Source organism: Anopheles cruzii, chromosome 2, assembly GCF_943734635.1.
Source record: "Anopheles cruzii chromosome 2, idAnoCruzAS_RS32_06, whole genome shotgun sequence".
Classification (NCBI taxonomy): Eukaryota; Metazoa; Arthropoda; class Insecta; order Diptera; family Culicidae; genus Anopheles; species Anopheles cruzii.
Window position 1 is genome coordinate 53,876,934 of NC_069144.1, and position 14,074 is coordinate 53,891,007.

Below are 14,074 nucleotides of genomic sequence, written 5' to 3' on the forward strand. Positions count from 1 at the left end.
GAGGCCCCCTTCCAGAACTGGCAGCCATCTCAGGGGCACAAGGACCGGGGCCGAGCGAGCGAGTTAAATCAAAATGTTAAACAAATACGCGATCGCGCCACTTGCTGGCTGGCGGTGACGCAGAAGGGCTCTCCGATCTCACACACTCCGACTGCTGGCCTCGGAACACGCACCGCGGAATGGCAAATCCGTCCGTCCGTCCGTCCGTCGATTTATGGCCGCAATTTTGTGTTTTATTTATTTTGTCAATTTGCTAGAACGTGTTTCGTGTGCCGTCGACGGCGCATTGTCGACCGCGATCGGCATGTACATCGGCTCTGGTTCTTCTGCTTCCGCAGCAAGGTTGCATCTTGTCGCGGGTCCCTGGGCGTTGCGCCCTGGCTAAGTGTGGCAACACGATGGTGGTGAGAAGCGAACGATTGGACAAGAAGCTTTGCCGGCAACATGAGCGCGCTCACGTCTGGCTCTTTTCGCTTTTCTCTTCACCAGCAACCGGGCCGGGCGTTTTCTTTTCCGTTTTGTCAGAAACGGACGTGGCCAGCAAGAATATTTTCATTCGTGTTGATGAACTCCCAGGATTCGAACCTACGCGGGGATGATTGAGCTATTACGGTGACTTTTTGTTTCACCTTTTCAGCGTGCAGTGACCAGCAAATTGAGTGACCAACGAAGAAACCTCAATTGTTTGCATTAATTATAGTACGGCCGCTTTGTCTTGGAGCTCAAAAATAGCAAAAAATAAATAATTCTGTGCGTGCGAATTTGTGGAGAGACAATTCTTGGTTCAACTTCCTCGTGATCACATTTTCGTGATCATTTATCACACCTTTTACAGTCGACAGTTGAGATAGGAGCCGAAAAGAAGACTGTGTTGAAGGCTATTCCTAAAAGGACTTTTCGGATCGTTTCTTAAATTGGAACAAAGGTAGACTATGCTTGTAGAATCCATGCTGATGTAGGTAGGCAGAAGGAGTGATTTGGGAGTCAACAGGACTCGTTTTGCAAAGTTCTTGAACCTCTAGTCACGAGCCAAACCCAAACGATTATGGCAGCCATTCCTGACACGTTGGCAAAGCGTTGGCAATTGAACACGGCACCGGGCATGCGGTGCCCCCGCCGACAAGCGATTGCCGGATCGCAGCGTAGATTCCGGCGTAAGACCTGTGCGCTCCGACCATCGTGCAGATCGCGGGGTCACTGCCGGCCACTCTTCAATTTGCGCAGCACCGACTTTGAAATTCGTTCCGCCGAGGGGATGAGGAAATTTCGTTCAGCGCACTGGAAATCGGAAAAGTGTAGTCCACTAGCAGGCCGAGGCCATCAGCATCAGCATCGGTTAGGATGTGTAAACGACGAACGGAACTATGTAGCCGCCATCCGATCGCGCGCAGCGTCAACAAATTGATCCCACCGGTGATCCTTATCCGGTGAGTCGTAATGGATCGAACGTATATTGGAGGTAATTTACACTTTCGTGCACGTAACTGGCCCGTTTCGGTGTGGCCAAAGGGACGCTTTTGGCATCGCGAGATCCTTCGCCCGTGCTGCGGGGGCGATAAACCGTAACGATCAGCGGCCGAGGATATGCTGGCGTTGATCGTAATCACCATTACTCAGCCCGATGATGTTGATGGGTAGGAAAATGGCCAGACAGCCAGACAAGAACCGCGGCAGAGGCGGACAGTCAATCGACTGCACACAGTGGTGGTCGAAATGGTAGTTTCAGATGGGAGTTACTGTAGTGTACCGAAAAGAGGACGACTTCCCAAGTATTTATCGTTTCGATCATGGTTCTAGTGCTGTTTGTGTTGTTGTCTATCTGCGAAGAAGCAGATCTTGAGCTATATTCGTTACGTGGCACTGAGGTCGACCCATAATAAATTTCCGAAAGTTTTTATAAATTGCCTCATTTAAATCGTGAACTAAGATGCGATTCGAGACATGTGAAAACGGGAAAATAGGGAATGATGTTACGCGCACAGCACTGCCGACCCTAGTCCCACCCAACGGTGCTGTAATGTGTTTCTCATTGCCATCATCGACAACGCCTTCAGCCCGGCATCGATCAGCGCTCAGCGGGGTGGCCTCGGTGATCGCGAGAAAATGGCCGACCTTATCAGATCCAGTTCAGTTGCCGTTGGCCCCAACCCCGACCAGTACGGTTCGCGAAGGGTGGCCACCGGTCGGGTGATCGTTGGTTCCCATGAGTTGGCGAATTCCCCGCCAGCGAACCGAACCGCTTGGGAATGCTTGTGGCGGACACCACCACGTTACGAAACCCACCCACTGGTGCATTGAATTGTTATGCACAATAATTGCCTCTTCAGGTGGCTCCCGGGTGCCAAGGTGCTGCTCGGTGCTCGCTGCCACAAGCGAACCTGGTTTCGCAACTTAGGTTTGCGTCAGTGGTGGCGGTGGTGGCCAGTTTCTCGTCGACCGGATGGATTACCTGGGCGATCGCTATGGATCAAACCATACAAGAAGGCCCAGAATTGGCTCTTAGCAGTGCCAATGGGTGTCGTCGATAGGAGCGTAGAACAGTCTACGTATAAGGAAGCTAGAGGCAGCTCAGACCAGTTCGCGTACCATCTCGGGATTGCAAGTTGACGGTGACATCACCGACAGCCGCCTTCACCGACAGTCCCACATGACTGCGTCCCACATGGCGATCGAGAGTCGGGTTGCTAACGCAGAGGCTGTCCACACGCGCTCTGACATTCCAAGGTTCACCGGGGGAGGTTGAAAATGGATTGCTTGTGACAGGACAGCCTCGGCATCGACACGTCTGCGGTCGCTGGGTCGGGCCGTGGGCCGTGTGCACATTAATCGACGGATGCATCATCGGGCTCCGCGGCTCACAGCCACCGGAGCTGGAAGCTGTCAGTATTGTTTAACCGACGATGCGGTTAATATTGCATACGCCAGGGCCATCCATCTGTCCATCAGCCGCGGAGGCGGAGTTCCTGGGAACGTGTACGGTCGGACCTTACGGGAGACAACTCCTGATGGCACACCGTGACGCAAAATAGGTCTCACACTCTATTACCGAAACAGAGTAACTGTTGAGTAGACAAATTTGGCCACCAGCACCAGCCAGCACGCTTTCTAGTAGCCAGTGCGGAACCGTACCTTCTTTCCGCACTACTCAAACTGCCTGCCGAAGACCTTGCCGGGCGGTTGGCCTACCTTCCTAACCACCGCCGGGTGTCATCATTAGCGTGTAGCGTAGAGAGAGAGAGAGAGCACCGCGACTCTTCGTAGGCGTAAATGGTGCCAACAGCGACAAACTAATCATACCCTTGCGTCGGCGGCCGCCACGACTCCGGGGTGTCGTTGGCAATGAAATTGGCGAACGAGGCATGCCACACTGTCGCCGCCGCCGCCGCCGCCGTCGGATTGCCTTTCCAATACTGTACGGGACTCGGCGTTGGCTCGAATTAAGCGCTTTGTTGTGCGCACAGTGTGTCACCTCAGTCATGCGGCGCACTCAGACGTTTCTATCGGTCGGCCGATGGTGAAAGTTTGTCTCTGGCACACGCCGAAGGGAAGATGTGTTCCGCGTGGAACCACGTGGAACACACACGCCGTACCGCTAGTGGGTTCGCAATAGTTGCAGCCTCCATCCGATCGTGACGACTAATAATATGCAACGACCACCGGCCCGGACCAAGAGTATGCTCGAAACTCGAATTCCGAACGGCTGGCTGGCGGCGAAGAAAGAACCGACGACGGCGACGCAGCAGCAGCGAGAGATAATTGGGACTATCTTTCGGGCAGCATGAGTCAGCCCCGGGACGGTCTCCGCGCTCTGGACGTGGCTCATTAAAGTGGCACGTTGCGGATAATCTTAGACCCGGTGGTGTGTTGCTGACCGGCCGACACACTCCGTAATTGGTAGAAATAAAAGCGTGATAGGCAATGGGCGGCACACCCGGGTTCGAGAAGCAACAAATAAAAAACAAACGACGGGAATCGTTCACCCTGAAACTCTCCCCATAGCCCAACCCGAGTTCCTTCGGGCCGCCAATAGTGAAAGTAGTGTTGGGAAGATAAAAAAAACAAACAGAAACCCTGACCGGTGACCGCCCGAGCGAAAGTGAGTTATCCGCGGAAGCACGAAACCAAGCGGCTGCTCCCAGGGCAATATCTCCACTTTCTCCCCGCCGGGAAAAAGTCCAGAATCGCCCCGAGAAGAACCGCCATGCGAAAGTACGAAATGAAATATTTCGCACTGACATCGCAACAAACGACTACAACGGGCGAACTTCCGAATCGCAAGCGACGAACCCCTCGGACGACTGGTCTAGAACCGGACCTGAGCCACGGGGCTTTGAACTGTTTTATCCAGTAGTTATGTTTTATTATTGTTGCACAGAAAAAAATCTCTCGGCTCATCGTTCTTCATCCCGTCGGCACCGTGCGGCGGATGGAAGCGAAAGTTATCCCATCGTGACTGTCAGGTGTGCGTCAGGGCAGCCGACCGGCTTCGGAATGGTCACGGAAGTGGTTGACCGCAAACCGGTAGTAATAAATTGCCGTCCCAAACGTTTCCGGAGCCCATCGGGTCTACCGGTATGGTTCACGGAGTGAGTTATGTTGCGTCCGCGTTCGGTGAGAAGCGAAAGCGATCGGCTCATCCGCACACGGCACTCGCCGGTGTCACCATGATCTGGATCTCGACACCGCGGGAGCACTGCGGAACAATGTGGCAAGACGTGGCACGCTTCCGAGATAAGCACCCCGAATGTAGATGCGGACCAGATGGGGGTACAGAAAATAATCTCAGCACACCGGATGGTTAGATGGCAGATTAAGGCGGACGCCGGGCGAGCGGTCATAATTAACAAAACACACACTCCGCGTTCATCGTAACTCGGATCGGACAGTGTATGACAATCGGGGCCGGTGATCGATGCCCCGTTGTTTGGTGCTGCCCCGCCGCAGAACCGTAATTACGTGCATGTTTTCCGAGCTTTTAATGCACACCGTCACGGAGCAAACAACTACTCGAGCGGGCTGCAATCGTCTGGCTTGCGAGACACCGAAGACCTCAAGATTCGCTTTTACTCAGCAAGCAGCCCCACGGTCGTCCGTCGGAAGGCGGTGGCGGCGGCGACGACGACGATTGTCGGTGCTCAATTATGTCGCTTTTCTCGCTTTGCGCAGAATGTGCAGCACCGCACATGCGAAGAGGCACACACAGAACCTTCGGGCGAGGTCGAGGTTAATGGATGGGTGGGAGACGGGCCGGGATGGGGGCCGTGTGTAAATCATACGGCCATATTTCCGTTCCACCGGCTCCGATACGTGACTCGGATCGGGCATCCGGCGAGCGGTCACCACGGGGCACCCGACCGAGCGGTTGAGCCTTATCGGTAGGGTTCCGAGGGAACCGAGCCCACCATAAATCAGTCTACGGGCGATAATTGTAAAGTGAGTGTGCGTGTGTGTGTGTGCGATTCGCGGGAATGGATTCCAGTTCATGCGGTGGATGGAATGTGGCAATTGTCTTGGCTTGGGTCAGTGTTTGAAGTGCACAGAAATTTTAACAAAAAAATTGAAGAGTAATAGTAACGAAAAAGTAGCCGTCACGAAAACCTATTTTCAAAAAGTTGAAGTGCAGCCACATCTATTGAGATACGTATTGTTAAGAGGTACGTTCTTTCTCTTTCAAACGCATGCAATTTCATGCAAATCGGATGACAGATTAAAAAGTTATGCGCATGACCGCACAGACGCTTGAATCGCTGGAATATCATACAAAAATGATCCCTTCATGGCCATTTCGAGCTTAGGGAATAGGAAATAAGTTAGGTGACACCTATTTAATTTGTATACTGTTAATATTGTAGGCTTATTATTAGGTTTAGTATAAGACTTAGCGATAAGTAGACTAAGGTGTGTCAAATTTGAGTTATCAGGTTTTTGCTAAATTTTCTAGCTGCGATAAGCGCAATCAGCTCAATCAATAAAAAAACATAATCCTAAGATAAGATAATCGGGATAAGATAAGATAAGATACGATATAACGGGATAAGATAGGACGGAACGGGAAGAAGCTGGGCCATAGCCAATGGACCATTACTTGTTGAACAATTATTTGAATCATGTAGTGACCAACTATACCAAAGCTGCAACTACGCGTGACTTAAGCAATAATTTCAATGAACAATTTCGGACACTGCTTGTTCTCGATCGATGTCCCAAAGCAGACGTCATCAGACGTCGATACTCGTTAATCGGTCAGCGCTCCGTACCGTCGGCCAGCAATTTGCATTCGCGCAAATTTCAAAGCGTTGGCCAATTTCGCATTCCCGGACCCATTCGGGTTTGGCGCGTATGGCGAACGGGATTCGGGACCGGGACCACCTTCAACTCCCACTGGTGACCCGTCCCCTACCGGAAACTGTCACCAACGAGTGGAACGAGTTTCGAGGGAAACGTGTTTGACGAGTTAAGTGACTTAAGTAATCCCTTCCACCCGGCGGACGCGGACCACCGGCCGACCGCCCGCCGTAGATTAGGAGATTTGCAAACGGTGTGTGTGCGTTTGTCGATAAATGTGAGGAGCGCTGGCTGGGACCTTGCAAAAAAGAAACACACCCGTTGAGACTGCATTTCCGCAGGATGATGTCACAGGCGGGAGCGCAACCTCGAAAAAAGCCGCCGGCCAACCGATGACGCCATCCGGCAGCCAAGATTGAGGAGGTTCTTGGCGCGCCGTGGTGCGGCCTCTTTTCCTTTGCGCAACGCCACCCAAAAACGGATCGCAAATGTCACGGGGCGCTGCCCGATCACGATCACACTCCGCCGACTCAAGCGTCGGGGGAGGGTGGTGAGATGCGAGAGAGAGAGAAAGATGGAACACACACACAGGCACACACCGTATTTCATTCACGGACAAACGAGTATCCGTAAATGGACGTGACAACTGGTCGTTTATGGCGGTGTCTCGTAGCGCAATGAGTCAATACTTGCGGCTGGTCGACCTTAGTCGACGGGGAAGGACTCACACAAAGTTCGCCTTGCCTTTTTGAGCGGTGTCTCGGGTTTGGCGACGACAAAACGGCAGAAGGAGAGCCCACTCTGCCGTGGGCATCGGCCCCCGCGATTCGCAGGCAGCTGTTTGACAAATTGTGAAAATGGAGCCCACCGAATAAAGTTGTATCGATTGAGTTTGGGGGATCTTTTTTGGGACCGACCAGCACCGACTGAAGGACCAGCACCGACTTGCGGATGGCAAGTCTTACAGTCACGATCCTTCATTGTTCAACGTTCAGCCATAGGTACCACGAATGATCAATGTTAATGCGAACTTCTTGGTTGGTAACATAATTACCGTTACTTTAAGGGTGCTAATAATATAGTGACTCCTCAAACTCGATTTTTTACGAATTTGAAATAAATAACATGGTTTTCAAGGACATTTTCTGATCGCTCGAATTTTCGAAATGTTGTTTAATATCTACGGTGAATGAATGATGGATGAATGGATGGATAGATGGGATAAATAATTTTTCCCCTTTTTCCGAGTGCCTCGAGTAGACTTTTTCGTAAAATATTACATTTTATAAATTTTGCCATAAGATAATTGCCAAAGCTGAGCAGAAAACAATAGTCCGTCTGTGTGCAGTATTGCTGCACCGTGAGAGCGAAAGGTCCATCGTTATCAACAAGTAAGAGATGGTGAATGTTTCGTGACCTTGACGAATAAATCTGGAGCATGAATGCTGAGCGGGCGCACTTTACATACTTATTTTTAAACTTTGTGGCTTAAAGGTTAACAAGTTAATGGCACGATAAGCCGCTTACAACACAGCAACCGGTGCCGAAATGTTTCGCGGACGGTAGGTAGCTTTGGTAACCGACTTACCTTTCGCTTCACAGTTGGTCACCGTAACTAGTGTCACCAGGGTGACCAGTGCGTAGCAGAGCAGCCTCATGTTTGCGCGCGACGACAGCAGCATCGGCTCGGGGTGTAGTGGTGGGCTGCTAAAAAAATTCGTAAGACACGCACGGCGGCAACGTGAGACACTTTCCGGCGCTGGCACACACGCAGACCGACGACCAGCGCTGAGAACCGAGCCAGTGCACTGCACCGCGTGTCGATTTCGATCAATCGATTTCAATGCGCACGTAGCCGACGAACCTTTTGAATGGCGAACACCGACGGCGCGATCACGGTACGTAATGGCAGCCCTCAAACACTCCGAGTAGTAGTGCCGACGTAGACGCTCTGTGCTGGAACGGAGACACTTACGGAGTGCGCACTAAACGTATACACACACATACGCGCGAGGCAAGTCGTGTTACTTCAGAACATGTTTCCGATAATGGTTTTTCGTTTGAGCTGCAAACACTTGAAAACAAAAAGGGAGGGATTAAGTACACGCCGTGACGTCGTGACGGAGCAGTGCAGTGTGGGGACGAAGAGTCCGCACCACTCTGAGGTCGCCAACGGTCCCTCCCTGCTGCTGGAAAGGATGTGCCGAAGGCAAAAAGGAGTTTTGACCGCTCACTCGGGACCGGAGCTGAAGTTGATGCGAAAGCGTGAAAGTACGAAACTGTGACATTGAGCCACTTTGCCCAAGCACCGCAGCTGCAAGCCAAGCCAAGCTATCAGCAGCAAGAGCAGCGGCCCCCGGGGGCGGCCAGCAACAAACAGTTCTCTCTCCGGCTCGTCGGCACGACCGACGGGATAATTTGTGATTCTGATGTGAATTGCTTCCCACACCGCAAAAGGCCACCACAGGCCCGCCGTCCGTCTCCGACTTCCTCGCTCTTCCCACAAACGCTCAGACACACACACACACACACACACAAACAAGAACTGATAAATGCGGCCGGTTCGAGGCTGTGCACTGCGGTGTGTGGCAAAGACGGCGCCAGGCGATAAAAAAGAAATCAGCAACCCTGGGCTTGCGGGTTCCTCCCAGCCCCCGGGAGGCGCGGTTCTGCCCCCTCACCAAGGCACACACACACACACACACACAGTCTGCAGCAAACACAGCCACCGAGAGTCAGTCTGGCCCGCGATAGTACCGACCGACAAACGATTCCATACAATGCCGCATCTCTCGCACCTTAAACAATGGTCGCAAAAAAGGGAGATCGATCCCACCACGCACGCACACACACACACACACCCCGGAGCAGACCGGTGGAGAACCAACAGATCGAGTGCTAAGCGGGAACCCTTTCCGGGCGAAGGCTCAAGACGGACTGAGCGCTGGGTGCGCTGGGAACGGTGCGCGAGATATGTTCACGATCGCGATCGCGTCCGATCGTCGTCGCTGCGCTCGTCGACGGGGCAAACCTTGAAGACGGCTGCCCGCGAAGACGGTGGAGCGATGAAGAGCAAGAGAGAGAGAGAGACAGAGAGAGCGGAGAGAAAACGCTACTCGGCCAGTCCGCGGACCAGGGACACAACGGTTCAGGTTGTACGGCCGACGAGAATTCGGGATCCATTGCAACTGTTTTGGGAATCTTTTCGGCTTTGTTTTTTCGCTCGCTGAAACCGGCAACGGAGCCGCTTGCCGATGTGCCCTTCTTTTGGGGTTTCAAGAAGTGTCCGATAAAAAGAAAGTCGATTTGGTTTATTTTGTTGTCTATATACTTCTTAAACTGCGACCGATGGCTGCGACGAGGTGGTACGAAAGGGTTGTTTCGGGAGGACGCGGCGTCGGTCGGGGTCGGGGTCGGGAGCGGTCGGATTCAACCGGTTGGCATAATAAATGGGCCGGGTTTGCTTTTGGGCACTTTGGTGCCCGCGGCAGGATCCGTTGAGGTCGCCCCGGTTGAGGTCCTGGGAAGGCGAGAGGCGGGACACGGCCGGCAAGGATACGGGGCTGGGAAGGGAGGTCGGTGAGAGGACGAGACGAGGGGGGCGCGCCAACTGGACGCCCGATGAGGTGCAAAAACCAGTTCCGGTTCGCGCAGACACAAATATTCCAGGAGGTCGAATGTGAACAGCCGTGTGCTGTTAATCGCTATTCTCTCTCGGGCTCTCTCTCTTTCTCTCTCCTTTTCTCGGTGACCGCGAGATTAAGGACACCATCCCTCGAAGGTGGTGGGCGCTGAGCAAATCGAGCAAGCGTAGGTAGTGGCAATGGAAGGATAATAACACATGTCATATTAATTACTTTAAAAAATTACAATAATTATCCTTAAAATGTAAAATTAGGATAGCGTTACGGTCCTGATACTGGTTAGTTACCTGGCCAGGTCCATTTTGTTGACCAGTTCCGAAACAGCAGCTCGTTTCGGTGCTTTCGGTCAGTTCGGTGAGCTTTGGATTGGATGCTCTTGTTCTTTCTCAACCTAAAGCCAGGAGTTCAGTTTTGGACCAGTACGAGCTCTCTGGGCCATATGGGATAAACGGACAGGAAAGAGAACCCTAACATTCCGCTCAGTGGATGCTCTCGCTATCAAGCCGAATTCAATGGCAATGCGCAAATTAATGCGGAAAAGGAAAACGATCGGTATCAAGCCCGGTTACGTTATTATAATGTTGCTGATTGATGTTGTGGAGCGCTGCGTGCCGCGAACAGAGGACACAACCTGGGGTTCGGCTGCGCCACGGTTCGCAAACAACTCCTAATTAAGCAAATAAACGATGCTACACGCTTTGTTGGGCACTATTTTCGTATTTCAGCAAACCCGAAGCCGAAGAAGGCAGACAAGATGGAATGGCGGTCCGAACTGCGATAGCAGCCCGCACGGGTACGGGTAAGCGAAAGAATAAAGAAACCCCCACACGGCCACGGGTTCACATGGTCGGTAGCGGTAGAATGATGAGTCGACGGAGAAAAGGCCGGGCGGGGGGATCCCGGAGAACGATATCATTCTCGTTCCCGGCCAGAGATAGTATCAGTCAGCATAATCTCTTGCGGTGTGTCGTCTCGTCCTCTGGGTTTAGCCTGAGTCGAGTAAGAAAAAAACGGTGGTAATACTCGATGCTCGAAACTCAGCTGTGTCATCTTGCCTTAACCTTTACCGTTTCCTCCGGCAGATAAAGCCATCGGACGGAAGTCGCTTTTTGTTTCGCTTCTTTCTAGGTTGGTGGGTACATCTTAGGACCGTTGTCTCATGGGGCGTCGACATTATATGACCTAATGCTATGGTTTGGTTGCTGTGTCAGTCAGATGATCCGCTAGAACGGAAACAACCACCACCGGAACGCCATTCCCTGGTGGGTGCGCTATAACCTGGTGGTTCCGGCAGCCGCGTGCGGCCAGCATGTGTGCTTCGGCCGCCCCGGTCAGGTTAAACGATGCAGAACTTTGCGTTTAGACGCCAACCACTTCATTCGGGGAGAAGGCATGATTGTGGCCTGAGCTTGTCTGCAGCAAACAAGTGGATCGCATGTGTTGTCGTGTTTCCCATAGCTCTGCCTCGTTGTCTGGCTCGATGGAACAAGTTCAGACGAAAGCTCATGAAGTGGGATTTAGGGTAATAGTTAATTGATCTAGGTTCGAAAGAATCTACTGGCCGCCGTCATGATTAGCTGCTTATGCTGAGGAAACAGATAGTCAGCCCTTCTCTGCTAGAATTTACATATTGCTCTATCCGCCCACTGTCTTCGCACGGGCAACGGGTGTGCCAGAAATGCATACTTAAATCATTATGCCTTTGTCATCTGCTTCTCAATGTGGATTTGGCACGCTCATAAAAGAAAGCATCTTTAAAAAGCGCTTAAAATGTAAATGTGCTCTCCTTTACCAATATGACCTTTCCCTTTCTATCATCACAACATCCGACTGAACTGGAATCTTGGTTCAAATGTATTAAAACCTTAGACAATAACGAAGCAATTGAATAATCAAATTGAAATATTTCGGTGCACATCACCCGGACGAAATATTTCATCCACGGTGGCCTCTTCAATCAGGAACTATATACACCCGGCAATCAATCTGTGTCCAAACAGCTGAGATGCCGCAGTCATTGTTTATCAATAAAGAAATTTGATAGTCAGCGAAATATCCGCGTATCGCGAGATCACCAATTATTTAGTGGTATTCCTCTCTATGCTATCATGATGCAGCTGGAGATTCTGGAAACTACCATCTGCATATTGTGTTTAGAGTACAAAGAGCGTATGCCGTGTGATAGTGAAGGGTCACTGAATAAAATCGTCAGCATTTTGTGTCGGCATTTTTGGTTCGACCAACAGGTCGCCCGAAATCAGTTTGTTTGTAGGAATTGTTGGCGACACGTGGAAGAATTTCAGCGATTCTACAAGAAAGTACTTCGGTTGCATGCAAGGGCAGAGATCAAGCAGAACTCGGCACACTCCTCGCTTCTCCACGCACCAAAACATGAGGAGTTAAATATTCGAGAGAATACAAATGTTAAGCGACCTGTGAACCAGTTAGGGCTTGTTTCCGACCTAATAAAGGATTCCCCGGAGGTATATCCCATCGATTATGCAGTTGCGAATGAGCCAGCTGTCTATAGCAACAGTGAACCGACTCGTAGAATCGATAGAACGGTTTCATACGATTATTGTGGTGGTTTGACAAATATGTGTTGTCGCTTGAAATGTGCCGAATGTGGTATGACCTGCACAACTGTCTCAACACTTAGGACACATCTTCGCACAGTTCATAATATGAGAATATTTATGGATTGCTGTGGCCGACACTTCCGCCAGCATACTCGTCCGCAGAACTATGCAAAGCACAATATTAATACAAAAACCATAACCGACAAAGCTTGTAGGAAGACATTCTTCTCTCTTCCGTCCCGGAACGATCACACGACGATTGATGGTCCTGCATCTGCTCCGCATTACAAGGGCACTGCTAGAATTAGTAAACGCTCACTGCTAAATAGTCATCTTGCGCGACGGAAAGATTACAAGTGTGAGGACTGCGATCGTAACTTCACAACATATGGCGAACTGAGCATTCACCGCGAGCAGCATAAACAAGAGCAACAACTTCAAAAGTCTCCTCAGTGCTCAGAGTGTTCCAAAAGGTAAGGTGCAAATGAATTTTAATGCACTTTATTGTTGTGGGAAACCTCTCATCCGTGCCATCGTTTTATCAATCCACTTTTACAGTTTCGCTTCTGAAGCTTCCGTCAAGCGACACATGGAAACCGTGCATGGCCCCGAAAGGTATATCTGCGATGTGTGCTCGAAAGCGTTCAAAGCCTTAGCCCAGCTTCGGCATCATCAAAAAATTCATCATGAGCCCTCTCGTGGGGTGGAATGTAAAATTTGTCGTAAATGGTATGAGTATGACGAGCAATGACTGTTCTGGACTGTGACGGTGACGGATAATGGTTACTTGTATTTCAGGTTGAAGAATTTGCCCAACCTCAGCAAGCACATGCAGAGACATGGTAGTAGTGCAAAACAGAATATTTGTGACATATGCGGTAAGACCTCACCTAATGCTTCGGCTCTAAAAGCCCACAAAAAGTTTGTGCATATGAAGGAGAAGTCTTTTCTGTGTGCTATTTGCGGAAAAGCTTTCAAGCGAGCGGTCACACTCAAGGTAATCAGAAATCCACCAGTTCGTTGTTGCTGTGTCTAATTTGCGTGGTGCGTACTTTCAGGAACATTTAACTACACATACCGGTGGTTTTCTGTACAGCTGCCCATACTGTTCGAAAAAGTTTAACTCGAATGCCAACATGCATTCGCATAAGAAAAAGATGCATCCTTCGGAATGGGAACACAGTCGCAAGCAGTACGAGAATCGCTTCAAGGAAGTAAGTTGAAAAGCTTGCTGGAAAGGTACCCCCAGATGCAGCTAATTAAGGAGTATACTTCGACCTATGCTGGATAATCACAGAGCATTAATAAACATTGCTCAGAAATCGTGTACTTGCACACAAATGATTTTATCTTATAATTCAACCTGTGATATTTATAAAAAAATTGCACGGAAACTGTGCAACAAATCGGAACATAATTCAAAAAAAGTGGTTGGCTAAAGAAGAGTTTTGATGTTTGATTGTCAAACATCGTATTGACAATTGTCAAATGATCGGCATTTGCAATTCCAAACAACAGCAGTCGCGCGCTCTGTGCACTTCATCGTTGTAGTGTTTATATCTGGTA

The 14,074-nt window shown here is 50.6% G+C and overlaps 2 protein-coding genes across 6 annotated transcripts in view; one reads left to right on the forward strand and one right to left on the reverse strand.

The window, feature by feature from the left end:
* The window catches only part of LOC128277756 (uncharacterized), a 45,451-nt gene extending 36,242 nt beyond the window's left edge, over positions 1-9,209 (reverse strand). The window contains exons 1-2 of one of the 5 annotated variants that reach the window (XM_053016266.1): positions 9,147-9,209; positions 7,874-8,359 (exon numbers count right to left, since the gene is read on the reverse strand). In XM_053016266.1, coding sequence (XP_052872226.1) covers positions 7,874-7,967 — 94 coding nt within the window. In that variant the 5' untranslated portion in view covers positions 7,968-8,359; positions 9,147-9,209. Of the gene's footprint in view, positions 1-7,873; positions 8,360-8,519; positions 8,538-9,083 lie in introns of those variants that run through there. The other 4 variants (XM_053016265.1, XM_053016267.1, XM_053016269.1 and 1 more) reach the window with 4 other exon arrangements.
* A 2,831-nt stretch (positions 9,210-12,040) lies between these two features.
* On the forward strand, positions 12,041-13,731 carry LOC128266974 (transcription factor grauzone-like). Its single transcript, XM_053003764.1, has 5 exons — positions 12,041-12,719; positions 12,858-12,981; positions 13,067-13,237; positions 13,307-13,505; positions 13,567-13,731. The coding sequence occupies exons 1-5, from the start codon at positions 12,041-12,043 to the stop codon at positions 13,729-13,731; spliced, it is 1,338 nt and encodes a 445-aa protein (XP_052859724.1).
* Positions 13,732-14,074: the final 343 nt, after the last annotated feature.